The 22,397-nt window shown below is 42.8% G+C and overlaps 1 protein-coding gene across 1 annotated transcript; it reads left to right on the forward strand.

Annotated features, from left to right (window-relative positions):
- Positions 1–4,843: 4,843 nt before the first annotated feature.
- Positions 4,844–16,214, forward strand: SAR1B (secretion associated, Ras related GTPase 1B). Its single transcript, XM_014948104.1, has 6 exons — positions 4,844–4,998; positions 8,980–9,099; positions 10,011–10,076; positions 10,746–10,849; positions 11,015–11,146; positions 12,435–16,214. The coding sequence occupies exons 1-6, from the start codon at positions 4,941–4,943 to the stop codon at positions 12,549–12,551; spliced, it is 597 nt and encodes a 198-aa protein (XP_014803590.1). The 5' UTR covers positions 4,844–4,940; the 3' UTR covers positions 12,552–16,214.
- Positions 16,215–22,397: the final 6,183 nt, after the last annotated feature.

Below are 22,397 nucleotides of genomic sequence, written 5' to 3' on the forward strand. Positions count from 1 at the left end.
CGCCCCGGCCTGCCCAGCGCCCCCGGGGGGAGCTCCGCAGGGTGCTGGGCCCACCGCCGGGAGCCGCCTCCCACCCGCGGCTGGGCCCGGCCCCGGGGGGTCCCTGAGGCGGCGGGGGAGGCCGCGGCCTAGGCGGGTCCGCAGGCCTGTGAGGGCGGGGGGAGCGAGCTGTGAGGGGCGGCGGGAGCTCCCACCCCATTCCCTCCTTGTTCCCCCCTCCTTCCCTCCTCTCTCTCTCTCTCCAGGGCTGGGGGGCACCGGCCCGTGGGCCTCTCCCAGCTGTGCCCCCCGAAGCCCCGGTCCTGCCTCTCCGGGGGATGAGGGGAGCGCTGGCAGCAGGGCCCCAAGCCCGCAGGTGCTCCCCAACCCTCTTACAGGGGCTGCCCGGCACCTTGTGCCCCTCTGCTAAGGTCTATTCTACTTATTACTATTTCTTCAGAAGCTTGGGCTCTTAAGGTTATATTTTTATCAGTAAGTAAATGGCCGCAGTGGTCCTGACGCACAGAATGTGGGCTGAGGGCTGGGTTTTTGTAAGCTGGGCTGCATCAGGTGCCTCAGGAGGCAGCATGTGTTGTTCAGGGATAAACTGTTTGCTGTTTTGGATGTGCCCCAGGTGTTTGCCAAATTCAAAGAGGCTGTCTGGGAGTAAAAGGTGTGATATCCCTAAATTTAAGCCCCCTGCCATGTAATCTTTCTGGTTTTCAACCCGATTAGTAACAGACCAAGAATGTTATGATGATTGCGCTTCCTAAAACCTCGCAGGTGACTCGCTGTCAAAAAAACTGGTGACAGTATCTGAAGAAAAGCTGCGCCATCACCTCATTGTCAAACCCCGTCTCTTTCCTCAACTTTTAAAATACTACATGAAAGTGTGGATTCATACCATAGAATAAACTCAACTGGAGGAGGCTAATAGCAGTTTACTCGCTGAGTTTCCTAGGAGTTTTATTTTTTGTTGCCCATTGCCACATTTTACGATGTTAAAATGATCGTATGCGAAGTTGAAACTTCAGGTGATCCCTTGAAAAACTGCATAGACACCCGTAACAGTAGACTTTACAGTCTTGCTGGTGAGTTGTGTTCCTGGCCTGTGCTGGGGCTGGTGCAGCTCGGCTGGATGGGGGGGGGATCTCTCCTGCCTCTTGCTGACAGCACCCACCCAGGTGCGATCCCAGTTCCTGTGAGAGCTGTTCAGCTTGGGGGTGTCGCTGGTTTCTGTTTCCTGATTATTCCATAGAGGGATTTAAAACCATCTTGGAAAGCCTGATTTGCTCTCTTGCCTGAAGTTTCACAGATTTTGGAAGTGAGCGCCGTTCTAACTGGTTCGGAAGTGAAGTGATGAGTTTCTAGCTAGAAGAATGCAGGTCTAGAGCAGGGAAAAATTCCGTGTTTCTCAGAATATAAGAGAAATAAGCATGAGTGAGTTTGCTAGTCCCTGCTGTCAGCAGCGTTCCCTTCAGGAGGCTGGCTCAGGGTGTTACCAAGGCCACTGGGTGGGAATTCCACATCCTCTGAGTCAGTAGTGGTCTCCAGTAAGCAAACCCATCTCCTCGGCCTATAGAGTGGCTCACGGAGCTCCACGGGAGCTACTGGATGATACTTTGCTGATGAAATGGTGTTAGTCAGGGTTGCTGGAGATGTTTTGAAGTGATAGCCATCCGATTGTTGATGTGATACTAGAAAATTACCTTTCATATTATTGTTAAGGAGACATGAGGGAGTTGATGAGGTCTGTGAAGGTAATTGGTATCAAGATGTTGTCTTCTGTCCAGTAATATTTTTCATTAAAAGCTTATGTCTGCTTGTGACCGATTTATTTTTGAGGGAACCCATAAAATAACCTTAAATTAGTATTTTTGTCTTCCTCAGCTTGTAAAGAGTCTTTGCCAGACTTCTCATTGTTCTGCATTTATGGTATTTTTCACATGGGCCTGAGAGTTTGAGTCCGTCTTGTTGAACATCCTCAGCTCTTGCCATAATTCCCTGGAGCTCCACGACTTGGGTGTCTCAGCAGCATTAATACCAGTACAGAGCTCTATGGCTTTTTAATGCTTTGATTTGACGCTGCTTTGAATTATGCAGTTACTTTTCCTAGGTGATAAGAGGAGATTTAATATCTCTATTAAAATATTGCCAGTGTACCTTTACAATTAGCTGTCCATTTTTTTTCCTCCCATTTAAAAAGTATTTTCCTTTAAGCACTGCCAGCTGATACGGAGGCCGTTCTGGTTTTATTTGGGTAGCTCTGTTTCTAAAGCCACTTTTAGAGTAGAAACTTAACCTATATTAATGCCACTTCAGCTGTGTTTGCAAAGTAATCCTGTTCTCACTTTAATCGATTGAATCTTGCCCCTTAAAGCCTTTCCTGTAAGGCATAAAGATATTTTTTTTTGTTGTTTTAGTTTTAGCCATAAGTTCCTCCCTTTTTAAAAGTATTTTCCTTTAAGCGCTGCCAGCTGATACGGAGGCCATTCTGGTTTTATTTGGGTAGCTCTGTTTCTACCTCCCATTTAAAAAGTATTTTCCTTTAAGCACTGCCAGCTGATACGGAGGCCGTTCTGGTTTTATTTGGGTAGCTCTGTTTCTAAAGCCACTTTTAGAGTAGAAACTTAACCTATATTAATGCCACTTCAGCTGTGTTTGCAAAGTAATCCTGTTCTCACTTTAATCGATTGAATCTTGCCCCTTAAAGCCTTTCCTGTAAGGCATAAAGATATTTTTTGTTGTTGTTTTAGTTTTAGCCATAAGTTTGATAGAAAAGGTTGATACAACTGCGGGCTGTGAAGTTATTCTCACCCCAGTAATCTGAGCACTTCTCTTACATCACGCTGTTTGCCCTGATTTACAGGTTATTTGAGTCGATGGTTTTTCTAAGCCCCGCAGAGGCTTTTCTTGATCGGTATTTTGCTCAAGCAATAAATAAATCTGCTGACGTGTATGTTCTGCCGTGTTTGCTTATTCTTGACCTTTGCTTTTTAGCCATGCAAGGGACAGTTTCAGTGGTGACGTTGTGTAACTGGGTGTTTATGCGTTGATGAGCATATTTGATTTGTAGTCTTACAATTTGTGCCTGTTGCAGCTGATCAGCTGCTCAGAGTGGAGGAGGAGGTGGCTAAGGGTTTTGGGGTTAGTCCTGGAGAAACCAGGGACTCCCAGCACTTCATGCTTTTCAACCAGGGAGGTGAATAGGGGCTGAAAATATTTTGTTCCAGTGCAAGCAAATGTAATTTGAATGTTCTTTCCTCCTCTTTCCATATTACCTTTCTGTGATACACCTGTTGTTGTGTAGCAGAGAACCTCTGCTGCCATGAGTGTAATTGCTGTGACAGGTGCCTGGATTTTGGTGTGGCTCTGTCCTGAGCTCCAGGGTCAGAGCTGCCCAAAAATCATCTTGTGACCACCCCCCCAAGGTACCTCTCCAGCATGGAGACAAGTGTGGCAGGACATCCATGACGTTGCCTCTGCCACCTGCAGTCAAGGACAATCGGACTCCAGTGTCCCCTGATGTTAGCAGGGATTACATGCTCCAGTAGGAATTAGCTGGCTAAATGCTTCGAAGGATGCTGCCCTTGAGTCTTTCAAGAGGTTTTCATGCTAGATACTAATTCACGGGGTCAAACTGGTGCCTTTAGTGTGATTATCCCCTCTTCAGATAATGAGGAAATTAGGATGAAAGCTAAGAAATGATGGTTGTGCAGTGAACTTAGTGATGGCTTTATTCTTGAGCCCCAAAGCATCACTTTGGCAGTAGTGACACTTTCTCCTCTGTGCTACCTGTCCTCCTGGGTGCTCAAGGTGTGCCAAAGCTCCTCTGACACCTCTGCTGTGGCCACTTGTTGGGAGGCAGCCCTGCTTTTGGGGGCAGAGGGATTTTTCTGGGGCAGGAACAACTGAATTCGTCTGTCTTGGCCACTTGCTTCTTTCCCAGGGATTAGCATAGAGCTGTATATTTTTTAACCATACCCCAAAGAAAAGGTGCTTGTGGAGAAGCAGAACTTCATCCTGGTGGCAAGGATTGTCCTGACTCTGATGGTCAGCTGAAGTTGGCTGAGGGCTGTACAGCACAACAAGGGTGTTGATTATAGTCATATTTCCTGTCTCTCAGCTCAACCTTCTGTTTTTAAATCTAAGCTGAAGGAATCCAGTGGGAAACGTGGTATTCTGGAGTCCTTTTTTTTTTTATAAATAAGTTTTGCATTTAAGGTTTAAAGTGTGGCAGCCTGTGCAGGACACTACAGGAGACCACATTGTTTGAATGGTAGTTCCTGTGCTTTGTGTTAAGTAGTCGTTTCCTATTACAAGCTAAAGGGACAGGTATGTGCAGACAATAGGGATTTATTTGGTATCTGACTTCTCTGGGTTCAACTTCATAAAACTTCCTTGCCTCTTATCACCTCTGCTTTGAACCCCAGCAGCTCCCAGGGGCACCGGAGCACTGACTCTGCCCTGATGACTCTGTTGCCCCCTCCAAAGTGCCACGTTGTCCCAGTTGGAAAGTTAATGTGAAGATCCCATGTGAAATCTTCGGTGGAACATCACACACTTCCACCAAACTGTGCCTAAGACACGATTATTTTTACTTCTTGCAAAGATTTCTGTCCACGTAGCATTTTCCAAGGCCGCAGAGGGAGGAGGGAGAGGAAGTTTCTGCTGTTGAATCAGACGGTCTGGATTCTGTTTTCATTTCTACACTCATTTTTTTTAACGCATTGCAGGGTCACTCTTTTTCACCCAGAACTTTGGGTTACTTTTGTTATCTGTAAATATCTAACAATGTTTAATGTGCTGTATTTTTTTTAACGCGTTGCAGGGTCACTTTTTCACCCAGAACTTTAGGTTACTTTTGTTACCTGTAAATATCTAACAATGTTTAATGTGCTGTTGTGACAGATCTTAAATGCATTGTATTTTCTGTTTATTTCAGAGTATAAGATTCAGATATGGCTTTCATATTTGATTGGATTTACAGTGGTTTCAGTAGCGTATTACAGTTCTTAGGTAAGTCTTAATTGTTTGGGGTTTTTTTTCTTTTGGTTATTATTATATAAAATGTATGTTCACCTCTTATCTGCAAACATAGCAGCTGGTTAAATAATAATATTTGGTTTGGTACATATTCAAAAATACTTAAACAAAAGTTTCACTTATCAATACTGAGTATTTCCAGAGTCTGCTCTCCACTCAATCTTTCATTAATCCTTTAACCTCCTGAAAAATTACATTTCCTTTAATGAACATAATGGGTTTGCTTTGTTTTCTTTTTCTAATCATACTACATTTAAGTTGCTGTAGTTCAGTTGGCTCTTACAGAGCTTCTCCTGATCTTTCTGTGCTGTAAAGAACTGAACTCAGTTATTTTTGCTCAGTTCTTTTGCACACGAGAATCCAAATAGGAGGAACAGTCTACAAAAAATCAGTGCCGGATATTGAAGCCCTTGCTCATGTTCAGCAGTGCCTTATTTTGTGACTGATGTCACTGAAATCAGTGTGAAACTTCAGTGGCATCTGCTGAAGAGCCTCAGGAAAGTGTTCCCTGGCCAAAAGAGTCTGTAACCCCTATCGATCCAAGGTGAAATATTAGCTTGTGGAAAACAGGACGGGGAGGAGGGAAACCCTCCAAAAAAACCCAGCAAAACCAAACAAGAGGAAAGGGAATGTTAGGATACTAAAAAGAGGAATGGAAGTTACAGATCACACAGGTAAAAGGCACAATTTACAACTTCCAAGGATTTTATTGAAGCAGACAAGAAGCATTTGAGATTAATGAATCATGGCAAGCTCTGCCACCTGCCTTTTATCAGTTGAAAGTTTAAACTTCTTCGCTGAATGTTAGACCCTTGGACTACTATCGAAATATTAGCCAGTGAAATTTTAACTAAGTTGACTAATCTTTCTTATCTCCTCTTACTTAGCTGAGCAGTGATTATTGCACGCTAGCCCACTTTCCTGTTCCTGTGCATGCAAAGTTTAATTCTGGTGAAAGGTATGGGAGCTTGAAGTAGGAAGGAGAAATACTTTCAGTATGTTGCTTTTATTTTAGAAGAAACACTTACTATTTTCATTCTAATTTACATTAACGGTTGAAGAAGGTTTATAATAACATTTGAGAAACTCCCTGCAGTTTCCCTGTGCTGTCCTGTCAGTAAGCTGGTAAGATCACTCTATGAAGTACATCTTTGTGCACAGATACTTTTAGAATGCACAAAGAATCTGATTTTTTTCTATATATAAACTCTGGTCTTGGTGTAGCTAATGGCTGAAGTTTTGCTGCTGCTTTGTCTTGCATTTCTATGAAAAATACTTGGGAAATGTGAAATCTTTCAGAGAAAGCACCAGCATCTGACTGGGGAGCAAAGGCTCTTGGGTGTCCAGGCTGAGACTGGCAAAAATGTTGTTTTACTATGATTTAGTAGGGTTTTGTTTAACTCCTAAGGTAAGTGTGAACTGGAGATTGCCCCGTGACATAAGTTAATATAGGAAAGTTATTGTCCACTTCTCCTTTCTCAGTAAACATTAATACTTTCTCCTCCACTCTGTAGTTTAATAGTTAATATATATATATTTGGGCGTGTGAGTTTGGGAAGTAGGAGTTGTTGCATTTGAAAGAACTGTGAAGACATGATACCTGTAGTAATAAAGATCATTAATGAAATCAGCTGAGGAGTAGGAAAGAATTCCTGCAGGTTACAGAACGTGTCGTGCTGGAATGTGATGCTGGAGATTAACCTGGAGGCAGGGAGAGAGGTGAGCAAACAGCCGCCGTGTAAAGGTCGGTCTAAAGAGGCACGTGTACCCCTGTAACACTGGGTCACCTGTGGGGCTGTCCCAGTGGCCACCCCCCAGTGGCCCTGCTTAAATCCCACTGAATAAAACCCTAATCCACTGCCCTCCTCATGTAGAGAGACCCAGGGCAGCTGGCAGTGCTCCCTTTGGATGGCTACCAGCTGCCCTTTGGATGGCTACCAGCCGCTTGCCTGCAGCCCCAGGGCACGGTGCAGGATGCTGGTCCCTAGTTTGCGGGTCAGGAGGGTTGGCTGTGCTTTGTCAGGACTGCAGCCGTGGGATGGTTGAGCTTGGACAGTAAAATCTGCTCGTGTACCTCACCAAATGTTTCTGTATCATTGTGGTGGTGGTAAACTTTTCTTCAGTGTATTGCAAAGTACCACATTACTGTGATGTTACATAGTAAGAGATCCTAGTGACATAAAAACCTCCCATATTGCAATATTTGTCTGTATTTTGCAATTCTTTTTACACAGAAAGAAGAGAGGATTCTGTTAGGAACATAGCTCAGTTTTACCTTCGAAGAAATGTATTTTCAGCATATATATATATATGTTTATATATTTCCTTGCCCTCTGCTGTAAGTGTTCTGTCTTCCTCAGCGCTCACAGGTGCTGTGGGGTCAGTGTGGTTCCTAAGGAGATGTGCAGTGTGTAGTACCCAGCCCCAGCTCTTTGAAGAAGGAATAAGGGAAGTTTTTCTCTCCTTAAAAAAGGCAAAGCTGAGAGTCTTTTACTTCAGCAGTTTTTCAGTACAGAATGTAGTATGTATTTATTTTTTTTTTTAATGAAATCTGTCTTAAAAACATCGATCAGTTTGAAACGGTGAAAAATAAATCTGGCATAGGCTGTAGTGTTGGCAAGTTTAGGAGAATTGCCCCTTGATAACCTCAGACTTAAGAAAATATGGTGTTCGTGTTTTACACATCCATCCTCTCTTTCACAGCAACTGTTGCATTTATTTGGGTTACAAGTAGAGGAAAAAAGGGGGGAAAAAGCATTTTTATAAAGATGACAACTGGTGAAAATAAAATTTCTTACTCTTGTTATGGAAGCATTATTGCATGACAGCACGTGTGTCAGAATTGTCCTGACGATGCCATTCAGGATATATCCATAAAATTTTGCTGGGAGTGTGGCTGAATGTTACTTTTTGTCAAAATAACATATGAACCAACATAAAAAGAATTCATACATACACTGATTACGACTATTAACATGGTAACTAATTTCTCTGTGATATACCTATTGAGATCTGGACTTCCTTTTTGCCTCAAACAGCTTTTTTTGGGGTTGTAATTGGAGGTAGCTGAACTAAACACCCTCCATCCAGGTATATGATGATCCATATTGTAGAGCCCTCTGTCCACACGCCGCCTCCTCTACCTCCTGTGAGCAAAACTGCCCTTTTTTGGGGGCAGAGTAAACACTGCTAGCAAAATTTGGTCCTGTTTTATGTTTTTTTTTCTAAGATATTTAAATGCAGTTACGTTGAGTGACAAGTTTATACCAATTGTGTGCCTCTCCCCTTCCCACTAAGCGTTTTTCTAAGATATTTAAATGCATTTACGTTGAGTGACAAGTTTACATCAATTGTGTGCCTCTCCCCTTCCCACTAAGCGAATTCATACATACACTAATTACGACTATTAACATGGTAACTAATTTATCTGTCATATACCTATTGAGATCTGAACTTCCTTTTTGTTTCAAACAACTTTTTTGGGGGTCGTAATTGGAGGTAGCTGAACTAAACACTCTCCATCCAGGTCTATGATGATCCATATTTTAGAGCCCTCTATGTCCACGCACCTCCTTCTCCACCTCCTGTGAGCAAAACTGCCCTTTTTTTGGGGCAGAGTAAACACTGCTAGCAAAATTTGGTCCTGTTTTATGTTTTTTTTTCTAAGATATTTAAATGCAGTTACGTTGAGTGACAAGTTTATACCAATTGTGTGCCTCTCCCCTTCCCACTAAGCATCCCATAAGCTGCACGTGGTACCCCTTAGTGCAGCAGGGTGAATGTCACTTGTGTGAGTAGAACATGGATAAAGGGCACTGATAAAGTGCACGGTGGAGCTTGGCTGGTGTGAATTTTGTACCCTGACTTTGTTCCTGGGAGCAAGATCACCTCCGGTGCTGGGAATGAACTCCCACTGATTTAACTGATTATTCACCAGGATCTCCTTTGTTCTAGGGTTGTACAAGAAATCGGGCAAACTAGTGTTTCTTGGCCTGGACAATGCTGGAAAAACTACGCTGCTGCACATGCTCAAAGATGACAGATTGGGACAACACGTCCCCACGTTACACCCCAGTAAGTTAATAAAGCTGGTTCCATAACTAGAAGATACTTAAAGAACTGCAGGAAAAGCAGGGTCTGATTATACATAAGACCAACAGTGTGAGTGGGGAAAACAAAGGAATTTCTGGGAACTAGCTGTAGGTAGTTCAAGTAATATTAAAAAAAGATGGGTATAGGATAGTTCAATGTGGTTTGTTTAAAACTGAGGGGGAAACCAAGCTGAGTGATGGAGCTGAGAGTCTAGATAACAGAAGTTGTGGGAAATTGGGAGTAGCTTCTCTGTCTAACTGGAAAACTACCATTTATATACACTGTTTGGATTGGTTTTTTAACTCAGAGGTTGCTGTGTAATAGTTATCCTGGTAGCTTCACAGGAGAAAAAGTCCAATACAGGTTGAAAATGTGGATTGGGGGAAGTCCAGTGAGGAGGTGAGAGATCGGGAAAGGAAGTGGAGAAATCTTGAAAACTATTGTACGTGAAATGCCATCTTTTTGGCAAACCAGCTGCCAGAGCCAACTGTTGTTTGTGTAGTGTGTGGGGATAAGTAATGTATGAATATTCTCTGCTATTCTTAGCATTGCAGATATTTCACACATGTTTTAATGGTTAATAGCATTTTGTTAAACGTGTGTCATTGATTTTGAGAGAGAATGTATCGCTCTGAGTTGTTCCTTGAGCAATAAAATACAGAAAAGACCCCAGGGGAAGTAAAACAGTTATTTCACACGTGTTTTAATGCTTAATAGCATTTTGTTAAACGTGTGTCATTGATTTTGAGAGAGAATGTATCGCTCTGAGTTGTTCCTTGAGCAATAAAATACAGAAAAGACCCCAGGGGAAGTAAAGTCTACAGGCTAGAAGGTTAGAGGACTCTGAGGCACTGCAAAATCTTCACAGAGAACATAATTCTGTGTATTTCTAGCTTCAGAAGAGCTGACGATTGCTGGCATGACTTTCACTACCTTTGATCTGGGTGGACATGCTCAAGGTAAGAGAATACGTCGCGTCACGTCACCGAATCAAGTTCAAATTGTCTGCAGTCCCCTTGTTTTGGATCCAAAATCCAACCGTGCTGCAGAGATCAACTTCCCACACTCTGTGACAGCATAAAAACCATTCACTGCTCTGGATTTCTCCACCCATTTATCACAAAGCCCAAATACTGCTGCAGGTGTTGCCAAATTGAGCGTAAATTTTTGACAGATATCTGTATTTTGAAGAGGATTCTGCACTTTGAATTGCTTACACTTACCTTATTTCTCCACCATTTATCACAAATCCCAAATACTGCTGAAGGTGTTGCCAAATTGAGCATAAATTTTTGTCAGATATCTGTATTTTGAAGAGGATTCTGCACTTTGAATTGCTTACACTTACCTTTAAGCTTGATTCTTTAAGCTTACTTTAATTGATATAATTCTTGGGGAAACACTAAAAGTTTCAGTGTGCATGTGGGATAGATAGAGTGGTGATAATAGTATAATGATATTTTTGCTCCATCATTTCAAGTTCCTTAAAATGTGAAATAGCATCCTGAAGGCTGGCAACATAAGCCAAGGCTTCAGAAAATAACCCTGTTGCTTCTTAATTACTGGTGTGCATCACTCCAGATTTTGGGGTAATTTCCTTTTGTTTCTACTTCCCATCTTCCCTGTAGCTCGCCGAGTGTGGAAAAACTATTTACCTGCGATTAATGGCATCGTGTTCTTGGTGGACTGTGCAGACCACGAAAGGTTGCTTGAATCAAAAGAAGAACTTGATGTAAGTTTAAATAAAGTTTTGAAGGTTTTAACTTTAACTTTTAAGAAATAAGCTCAAATTCCCCAGTATCCACAGAGCTCTGCTGCCACCTGGACATGAGTAGTAGCAACTTGACCTTCTATATTCTGAATTAATCTCTCTTCTCCTTTCTCCTTTCCATTGTAGTCACTAATGACAGATGAAACTATTGCTAATGTGCCTATCCTAATTCTTGGGAACAAGATTGACAGACCTGAAGCCATTAGTGAAGAGAGGTTACGAGAGATGTTTGGTCTGTATGGCCAGACAACAGGAAAGGTAATGCTCCTTTTCTTCTTAGATGGGGGCTTTGATTTATTTTGTTAGAGAGTTTGTCTTTTTCTGTGTGCGTTGTCTCCACTCCAGCTATGCCAAGAAAAAAGTTTTTAATTTATAAAGTAATTAGTACATAATTGTGTGCGTTGTCTCCGCTCCAGCGCTGCCAAGAAAAAAAAATAAGGTTTTTAATTTATAAAGTAATTAGTACATAATAACTGTATATGGAATGAATGAATTATGGAATCTTTTGTGTGTTGAATGCATCTCTCCAACTTTTTTACATCACATCTTTGGATAATTTTTAGTACTTCAAATTTCCTATGCAGCACTTTAAAATGATGAGGTTTTTAGAGACTATAGTTCCTAGTGAGACCTAGTGAGTGCCAAAGAGAAAGCTGGATAAAGTCTTGCAGCAAGTGATTTCTCATTTAAGGTGCAGACTTAGTATATTTTGTTACTTAACATGTTTATCTAAAGCTTAGAAATAAATTTGTAGCATTGTAGAAGTCTGAGATTATAGGTTTTGGAGGGGTGGGGTGGTGAAAACATGTTCCTACTGGCATCTGTAGCAACAGGGCAGACTTATATTAAGGATCTTTGTGATACTCAACTCTTCTTAATTTAAATACAGTGTATTTATTCTTAGATTCTTCCCTTCAAGTTCAGTGCCAGTCAGAGATCAGGTTGAGCAGGAACAAAACATTTTCCTTCATGTTTTCCACGTTGAAAGAGAATTGCACAGGTTAATTAGAATAGGTATCATGGGCTATAAACGGGTATTACTGACTTTTATTATATTTTTTTAGCTTGGCCTGGTTTTTACATCACTGCACAGTCTATAAAGGATGAACACCATTGTGAATCTCCAGCTGAGCAACAGCTTTATCCCACTGTGCTCACCTTGATGAGCAAGCAGCTTGCACTCTTGCTGGGGTCAGTCCTGCGATTGGTAGCAAACGTGCTTTTTAATTTGGGTGGAAAACTGTTAGAGCAGGGAACTGGGACTGAAAACTGAGTGTAAGCCCTCATGTTCTTGCTGTTGCACTTTGGAGAGGGTGAAGTACATGAAATCAAGTGTAGGTGCACATGAAAACAGGCTGAGTGTATTTCTCAAGTGACCCTAATCTTAGTAATATGTACACATTTTAGATTAATTTACTTTCTAAAATCCCGGTGTCCGACACAAGTTAAATAACGGCATTCCATAGAAACAAAGTCGATGTAAAGTAGCTGTTTGGGGTTTTTTTTGGTAACAACACTAATTTGGCACACCCTTGTCTCCCTGCAGGGCAGTATACCCCTGAAAGAGCTCAACGCCAGGCCGCTGGAGGTGTTCATGTGCAGCGTGCTAAAGAGACAAGGCTATGGAGAAGGCTTCCGTTGGATGGCACAGTACATTGATTAATGCCAAAACCCCACCAGTACCTTCTGCCCCCTGTCTGAATATTAAGTCTGCTCTTTATTTGATCACTCGGTGTACGTAACTTGAATTCATTTGACTGTTTAGTTATATATATAAAAAAAAAATAATATACATTTTTAGCTAATTATATCATGTACGCTAAATTGTTAAGTGTGAGGATTGAGAAATTATTTCAAGCGAGTTTGTAAGTTTTAAGTACCACAATCTGTGAGCTTTCTAATCCCATGCAACATTCTTTTGCAGCTTTTAATTTAACAAGTCTCCGGCACCATTTTTGGTCAGAGCAACTTTCCAGTACAGTATGTTTGAATGCACTTTTTAACAGCTTAAAAACTACGAACATGTGAAAAAAAAAAAAATATTTAATGCTTATGTTAAATTTTTTTATGTACTTTTTTGAAACTGGTTTTATAACTTTAGAGTATATAACCATCTTTCAAGGAATAATAAATAATTAGCTGATGGATAATTGCATGATGCCTTACGGTTTTCAATAATATACTTTCTTATGCAACGTCATGCAATAAATTTAAATCCGGTTTTTGGCAACTTTAATGGAAAATGTTTCATTTTAATGTGTCTTAACTAGTGAGGCTGCCTGATGATCTGAATATGTGGGATATTTTCCTGAAACACAGAAGGCCACCAAGTAGTTTCATTGTATGTTAGAGTAAGGTGTTTTTTTCAGACTACCAATTTGCATTGAGTTTTAGGATTTTGCGTTAGTAAAAAAAAATAATCTACTCCAATGCCCTTATAACCACCACTTTTAAAAAGTACAAATAATGTAAATCAGCTGTGCCATTGTAAGTCTTGAACTAATGTCAAAAGTGGTCTTACTGTACTGGTCTCTTGAGTTAAACCCCTGAAGCGGCACAAGAAATAGAGGTTTTATTCTGAAGAAATTAAGAATACCATTGCACTAAATATTCGGTTCGTAATTTAATTAGATCTGGGGTTTGCCAGAAGATTTGCCTGTGAAATTGCCCAGGGGGAAAAAATGTTGCCATTGCTGCTTGTGAAAATTTATCAGCCCACACCCAATCGACCAATTTTATTTTTTGGTGTTCCAAACTGGGACAAGATGGGTTATTTTCTGTGGTTTTGCCCTGAAACCTAGTCAGCGTGGCAGCTGCTGGCTGCCCAGGTGGCTTAGTTCTGGGGATAAAATCTGATTATTTGGGGTCCTTATTTCTAGACATCTGACTGTTGGGTTTTAATCTCTGATCCTCCCAGTGCAGGCAGGGTTTCTGCCCTGGAGTCACCCTTTCACCATGATGGGTTTGAATTTCGCTGTGGAGTTTGTTTCCCCCTTGTTAGAGTATGAACTGCTGCAAGTTTTTTTTACTGAATCCCTTTTACTCACTGTTGTGGGTCTTCTCCAAAATATTTTAGGCCTTATGTTTACAATATCCAGGGCAGCAAATGTATTTCTGACTGGTTTGGTTTCATAAATAACTTTCTCTAAACCTGCTGGGCTTGAATTTCTGACTTCAAGCCCGTAGGCTCATATCAAGGAGACTTTTCCTTTGCCCAAGATCTGAACTTGTATGATTTGAATATTGATGATCGGTGCTCCACGGTCCCAGATCGTGCATCTGAATCAGATGAATAATTCAGAACCCAACTAATTGTAAATTGTAACTGAAGTTTATTGCTGCAAAGTGTGAAGCCTGGTTTGTGCACGGAGAAATTCAGAGGGATGGGATTGGGTAGCTTCTCCAAATGAGCAATGTAAGAGAATTTTGCATTTAAAATAATGCTCAGCTGTAGAGTGGTATCTCCTGTATAAATCAAAACTGGAGTTGAGAAATGGCCTCTCACCAGTGTGTGGACAATATGTGAGTCTCCACTACCTACAGCCGTTGCGTAGGGGACGTGCCACTTTTTTCCCCCCCCTCTAGATTTTTCTGATGATGGTTACAATGCAGAGAACAACAGCTAAACGGGCAGACTGTGTAAATATTAAAAATACTACCTGCAGTCACACTGTGGTGTTGATGTGGGAGACTTATGTGGCCTGCGCTGATGGAGATGAAGCTGGTGGAGATGTTCTGCTGCAGAGCACTTCCACAGGCTGAGCCACAGCCTGGGCACTGAGAGCTCCTCTTCACCTTCCCACCAACTGCAAATAACAGCAGCAGGAAGGAAAGAGATGATAGTATTAAAGATTTAAAAAGAAGAGAGGTGATACTGCTTTAAAAGTGTGTGTTAAGAGTAATTCTTAGTATTATGGAAATACTCAGATTTCACGTTTCCCACTGTAGGATGCTAGTTTAAACGTGGTTGTAATAAGGGCATGAAGAAATCTGGGCCTTGTGCTTATCCTCCTGGGTATTGTCCTGGTTCCCTTGGTGGGAACAGCTGATCAGCACTTGGTTAAACACACAAATAATCCTGCTCTTTCATCTCATCCAGCAGAGGAAGTGTCGTCTGTAGTTCAGTTCCCTGGTGCACACGAATGTGAATGGGTGTTGTGTGTCTTTGTGTGAAGACCTCATTAATAGTCAAATATACTGATGAGAGTTTTTCTGGTGGTTTTCATCCCACCATCCCTTACCCCCTCCACATCTCCCTGCTCACTCATTTCTGGAGGTTGCTTTTTCCTATCACTGTGGCCAGTCTACACTTCAAAAAAAAAAAAAAGGCAACATTCACATTTGGGTCCGATTTCTATGAATTTTTTTCTTTTTGCACTCTTGACTATGCAGATTTCAATTAACCATCACTCTTTAAAGAATGTGAAAAAGAAAACTTGTTAATAAAGATGTCATTTATGAAGTGTCTCATTTGGGTTTTACATCAAAAGAGTTATTTAAGAGAAATGAATGCAGATTTCTAAGGTACTGATAACTACTGACAGAGTGGCCTGTGTTTCGCTGCAGTGACCCCATACACTGGCATCTATGGGTTGAAAAAGGTTTATTTTGCTTGGATTTATTTAAAATTGGGTTGTAGCATGTATTGTGTAACTGAGAGGCATCGCTATGTTTCAGTCTTGGTTTAATCAGGTTTTTTTCAGCGACAATTGTTGGTGTTGGAGATGGGAAGGATCTTAGAGCTTTCTCACTCATCCTCTTGCCGGGTGAAGGTGATTTCATGAACCTTTCTGTGTTGAGCTTTGGGGAACTGCCTCTGTGATGTGCCAGAGGGGACCTACAGCATTCACTGGAATCCAACACCCGCGTGCACGTGAGCTTTGGTGTGTTTTGATCATTGGCATCGAAGGTCAAAGAGAACATTTGGCGCCCACTTACTTATAACTGAAGTCGGGTCAGAAAAACGATAGCGGTGGTTTCCAATCCCAGTGAATTCACAGGTCTGCTTCAAGTCAAATTGTTCTCTTCTTTGTGCTGTTGGAGTATTTGGTTGTTACCAACCTAAGTCAAATATTTCTATTGACTACAAGATGCTCAGATTTAGTGTAGAGAACATAATTGTTAGTTACCTATGGACTCGGGAGTTCCATTCAAAGCAGCCTAACCCCCTGGCTGGCTGTGGGGATGTGTAACTTATTTGCACTTAGATAAACCACTTTTGCACTAGTATCTCAGTGGGGAACGAAACGTTGTCTGTTTTGAAATGTGAGTGCTCTGAATGTTCAAAAGCATAATTTATATAATAAACTGCAGAAGAAAAGCTAAAGATGCGAGTGTTCTTAAACGTGTTCTTAATGTGGTGTGTGTTACTCTGTTATCCTGTCCCATGCTTCAATGTTTAAGTGTCGGGAGTAGAAAATAAAATTCTGACTTGGAATTTGAAGAAAAGGAGTTTTTCACAAAGGGAGTTCTGGTCAAATTATCAAAAGCAGGGGAAAAAATCTGCTGACTTAGTACATGGTCTAGTAGTGAGGTTTGGGGATTTTTTTTTTCAGCTGGGTGCATAATAATTCAGCTGCTTCTTTGCCAGGGTTTCTGTTCATGTGTGTGTTGGAAGCAAATCCTCTACTTGAAAAACTGTTTGAGTGGGGAAAAAAAATGACCTTTCCTTTGTTGCAATATATGTTCTCCTTAGTTTAAATTTGTCAAATGATTTCTTACTGGACTGCTTTTGAATGAGAGTTAGAAATTTGTTTGATGGTGAGCAGTTACGATAAAATAACTTTTTTTAAAAAAAAAAGTATCCCTTGTCTTTATGACCCTATTTCTTATGGCAAGTGTCCCATTACAGTTAGAAAGTTATCATAACATTTTTAGAGCCTTTGGTGTCTTTCCCTCCAGGATCTTCAACGCTTTGTCTCTGCTAACATTGCCTTGCTGTCTTTGTGAGGCAGAGGGCTCTTGTTGTCCCTGTTTAACCTGTGACAGAGGTGAGGTCTGGAGGGATGAGGTCGTTCTTGGGCACTGCTTGGATGAGAAGAGCAACCCACGGCCCCATGGAATGAAGCAACATCTCCCTTGGCCCGGGCTCCACTTGTCCATGTCCCAGAGCGATGGTGGAAGCCGTCATCACACGGAAGCTGCTGGAGATAGTGCCCAAACCATGTGTAAATCAGCAGCACTTTGGGTCACCCTCCTCTGCCTTCGCAGTGGAAATGTACCATTCATTGTCAACTGCTGTGCCCGCCCATGGCAATATTGAGTAGAAAACAAGGTAAAAGAGCAGCACAAAAACTTGCAGTGCGTAGGGTGGCTGCCAAGCTTGGCTCTAATTGTCTTTACTGATTCTCTTTCCTAAATGTTCAATGTAGATAAACACTGCCTTTGTAAAAGGAGGATTTAAAGACATACTTTCAGTATTTGGGTCCAAATGCCTGATTTTGATTGGATTTTGCCCCCTGGTGTTTTGCTGCCAGAGGGGTTTGAACTCCCAGGAGCGGCACAAGCTGGAGCAAACCCTGGCCTTAGGCAGAGATGAGCTGTTTGAGATCCAGTCTTAGCAATTTAATGATATTTGAGTACCCAAACCCAGGAGTTTGGGTAGAGTTTGGGTAGAGTTGGTTTATCGACAAGGTGTGTGCTGTGACAAGCTGCTGGTCTGGGCAGGGATGGGACTGGAGCTTGTGGTGGGACGTGCAGATGGAGGGGAACCTGAGCGTACCCTGTCGAGAGGATCTGAAGTGGTTCAGGCTTTCTACATGTGGGATTTCTGAGCAAAGGAAGTTGCTTTTCGATGAGAAAGTAGCTCTTGAAAGGAAGGTTGGAAGTTGTTAGAAGTTAAGCGTTTGTTAAAACTTTTGTTCAAGGTTTGTTGAAACCTAAAAGCTTTTCTAGCATGAGGAGGGGGTCAGTGCTGGGGACAACGGTGCCCCGAGGGTTGTGTGAGCATCCCTAGGAAATACTTGCCCAAGTTTCCCAGCTGTGCGAGAGAGAAAGGGGGGAAAACATTAATTAGGATGGAAAAAACATTAATTGGGGGGGGGGAAAACCTCCTCTTGCCAAGGAGGTGAGAGGGAGAGCGACTCTGAACAGGGTTCCTGATGCTGCTCTGCCACAGCTTGTCCATGGGCCGGCCTCGGGGCTGGTGTTTGGAAATGCTGGGGCTTGTGAAAGCAAAGCAGGGAGGGAAATTAGTGATAGGAGCCGTGTTTTCATGGGTCTGTGGGTGCCACGGTGGTGCTGGTGTTCTCCAGGTTATTTTGAAACCCACCCAGTGTCCTACAATTAAGCTGGGTTTTGCAAAGTCACTGGAAAGGGCTGATCCTCGTTGGACTGTCCCCCAAGGACGGAGCCGAGGTCACTTGTTTGGTGCACATCACTTCTGAGCAGAGATAAGCACGAGCTGCAGAACTTAAATCTGTGTATTAAGCTCTGGTGGCACTCGGAGCTGGGGTTTGAGTTCAGCCTTTGAGTTCCAGCCCAAACGCTGTTTTCTCCCCAAACCTGATTTTGGTTCAGGTTCAAATCAATGGGAACTGTGAAAGGAAGATCTTTGTGTGTCCCACTTAACTCTTCTATTCCTTGCTCTGTGTGTGTGTGTGTATGTATGTAATATATCTATTCTATGTAAAAATAGACTTCTATATGTATATATGCACACACAAGGGGTTTTAAAATAAATCTCTTCAAAATATTTCTGCTGCAATGCATTAGCATGAAATTGCAGAGGATGTTTTGTGGAAGTCTGCCTTCGCAGTAGGTTTTATAAAGCTGAAAGAAAAAAATATCAGGAGCTTGCAGTAGAGAAAATGAAAAGCTTTTTACTTTACTGGTGAATAAATAATTGCAGGAGACACTGGAGGGGGAAATTCAGAAGTGCAGCTCAGGGAGGGAAAGCAGCTGGAGTTCTGGGTGCCGCCTGGAGAAACAGCGTTTGGGCAGAACAGGAGGAGGCAGAGCTAATAATACAGTTTGCCTTTTTTTAGAGCTTATTGCTTTGTTACTGGCATCCAAGACGTTTTTAGCGTCGACGGAAAGAAGTTTGGGTGTTCCTACAAAATGAGATGTTTACTCAAGCATTTTTTTTAGAAGATGTGTCCCATCCGCTCGCTGCTGCCCATTGCTGTCTGAGGAGCTCAGCTGAACAGCCCCTGAAGGAGGTATGTCATGTCAATTTGCCATTTGCACCTGAAAATTTGTCTGTAAAGACAACTTCGTTTTGATTTCTTTGTTTGTTTGGGGGTATTTTTTTTTTTGAGACGCTTTTAGCATCGACGGAAAAAAGTTTGGGTGTTCCTACAAAACGAGATGTTTGCTCAAGCATTTTTTTAGAAGATGTGTCCCATCCGCTCACTCCTGCCCGTTGCTGTCTGAGGAGCTCAGCTGAACATCCCCTGAAGGAGGTATGTCATGTCAATTTGCCATTTGCACCTGAAAATTTGTCTGTAAAGACAACTCTGTTTTGATTTCTTTGTTTGTTTTGGGGTATTTTTTTTTACTCTTTATCTAGTCCTCCTGTTCGTTTTGATTTCTTTGTTTGTTTGGGGGTATTTTTTTTTTTACTCTTTATCTAGTCCTCCTGTCTGCTATTACCACTTCTGTAACACCATTTTATTTCCTATTCTGTGATTTGAATTGCTTCCTGAGATTATGATTATCCCGAGATCAAGGATCATAATCAATCCTTGATTATGATCAATATGATTTTTATTTTTTTTCCCCCAAGCTGTTTTGGGGAGAGCTTTTCTTCAACAGGTTGATGTTCAAAATTGTGGGGATAAAATTTTTTGAAGGGACCCTCTATCAAAGAAGAAATTCTACTTGTGTTTTCAGAGCTGTTGTCAGGCAGAGGGCAAGAGAGAATCGGGAAACAATTTTACACTTTGTTTGCTGTTATTATTTTGGGAGAAATGAGGAAAACCAAAGAAGTTCCAGTCCCTGGAGCTGCTGCAGGTCCTGGCTGGCTGCAGCAAGGAATGTGTAACAGATCCTCCCGCATGTGACAGTGGGATGGCGTCTATTTATGTCTCCATAAACATGAAATTATGAAATCTGTGCCAGGGAAGATGGTGCTGGCGAAGTCCTCGTCTGACCCGGTGGACGGTGGCTGGACTTGCACCTCTCTGGGAGCACAGGGTGGACGTGGACTCGCTGCAGAACATCGTGCTGCTGGGAGATGTTTGTTGACAGGGAAATGGGTCAGGCAATAAAGCAAAGAATCCACCCCCCGTGTCACCGGTGGGAGGGAGGTGCTGGGAGCTTCTGTGATAACGTCTCACCCACCGTGTTGGATGTAAGAGCCACTTCCCAGGGGCAGCGACTAGGAATTAAAAAAAAAAAAATCACCAAAAAAACCCATGTTTTCTTTCGTGCAGTCTAGTTTTGAAATAAATTCTTGTTGAAATATTGTGCAGCTGAGGCTGGGATCCTTTCTGCAAAGTTAAAAAGAAAAAAAAAGTGTCTCAAGATTGCAAAAGATGGGAAAAAATATGTGGGAGAAATTGTCTGTCCATGCTTTGCTCTTGCAAAGTGGTACCGATGGGGGCCTGCAGGGACCTGCAGGGTACAAAGCTGTGGTGGGGAAGGGTCTGGTAGTGCTTGTTCTTCTGGAGGCTGCCTGGGTCGTGCCAACCCCTGCTCCTGTCTTGCAGGAGCTGTGTCCCACTACCTGGGACCATCCCTGGTGCTTCTGCATCAGCTCCAGTGCTGAGCCTGCATCCTGGCTGCAACGGTCAGTGATGCTCCTCACCCCAGATGCTTGATTCCTCCCCAAATACTCAAGGATGGTCCTAAATCTGCCCTGGGGTGATGCTCCTCACCCCAGATGCTTGATTCCTCCCCAAATACTCAAAGATGGTCCTAAATCTGCCCTGGGGTGATGCTCCTCACCCCAGATGCTTGATTCCTCCCCAAATACTCAAAGATGGTCCTAAATCTGCCCTGGGGTGATGCTCCTCACCCCAGATGCTTGATTCCTCCCCAAATACTCAAAGATGGTCCTAAATCTGCCCTGGGGTGATGCTCCTCACCCCAGATGCTTGATTCCTCCCCAAATACTCAAAGATGGTCCTAAATCTGCGCTGGGGTGGTGTCTCCCAGTCCAGCACCAGTACTGGGGGCAGCTTGATGGTGTAGGGAGGCTGGGGCAGGCTCCTTGGGCTGGGGAGCCCCTTGGCAGAGGGGGATGAGCAGGCAGGGAGCAGGCTGTGCCCTGGGTTGCCCCGGGCAGGAGCTGGCTGGGACAGGCAGGAGCCTGCCTCTGCAGGCAGATGGGTGCTGGCAGGAAAAGCAGAGCCTGTCCTGGGGACTGGGTGAAAAAGTCATTTAAGGAGGGAGAGCAAAAACACGGGGTGGGGAGTGGGATACAAGTGAGACCCTGGATTTACTTAATTCTTGGTTTTTTTTCTTCATTTCACAGAAGAAGCAATCAAACTCCAGGCTTACTGGGGTAAGTGCCAGAGCAGACAGTCCTTCTGAAAATAGATGGTGCCCCCCCAGTCACACACGATGCCCCAAAACCTCCTGGAGCAGCACGTGCTTTCATCTCTCCCCCGTGTAGCAGAGCCTATAGGGTGTGCATTGCAGCCCCGAGCCTGCTCCCTTTAGCCTGTTTTTCTGTATTTCCCTAGGGAATAATCTGCTCCCAGCCCTGGTCTTTGGGAAGTTTGTGATTATTTGTGTGTGTGTGTGCTAAGACTAAAAAAAATCAGTTGAAATGGAAGGAGCAGCATCCCCCACCAAGCTTTCTACGGTACAGGAAAGGTCCTTGGTGGAAAGCTGTGCCTGATGAGGAGGTTTCAACCAGGAGCCCAGGCTGGGCAAGAGCCAAAGAAAACCCCCAAGCCCCAAATTCAGCTCATTTCCCCCATGAAGGTATGTTCGTGCCCTGTGTTGCTGGGTGGTTCTGTCAGCGGTGAAGTGTTGGTGATTGATGGGGAGATTTTGGCTAGAGGTGGCTTCAAATGGTTTTCCTATGAGCCTTGCAAAGGTAACCAAGGAAAGGACTGGCACAGAAGAGCAGGAAGGCAAGAAAAGCTAAACTCTGTAAAATTTCCTCAATAGGCTATTTGCTGTTAGAGAAAACCAGGGATTTATGCCCCGTGTTAAGCTCATGGTGGTGTGCAAACCACTTTTGGGGGTACCTCAGAGCAAACCATCACAGTTGTACATCTGGATGTGCTTTTTTATTCTTCCCACTGGTTTTTGAAGTGATGTTCCTGTGCTTTTCTCTGCCTCAGACTCGTCCGTGAGCATTCAGGCTGCTCTGAGCCTTGTGCAACCCTCCTGCCCTTCAGGTGGATCTCAACCCAACTGAACCATAGCAGGAGCTCACAGGGGCGACTAGGAATTAAAAAAAAAAAAATCACCAAAAAAACCCATGTTTTCTTTCGTGCAGTCTAGTTTTGAAATAAATTCTTGTTGAAATATTGTGCAGCTGAGGCTGGGATCCTTTCTGCAAAGTTAAAAAGAAAAAAAAAGTGTCTCAAGATTGCAAAAGATGGGAAAAAAT

This window comes from Calidris pugnax, unplaced genomic scaffold (genome assembly GCF_001431845.1).
Source record: "Calidris pugnax isolate Ruff unplaced genomic scaffold, ASM143184v1 scaffold27, whole genome shotgun sequence".
In the NCBI taxonomy this organism is placed as follows: Eukaryota; Metazoa; Chordata; class Aves; order Charadriiformes; family Scolopacidae; genus Calidris; species Calidris pugnax.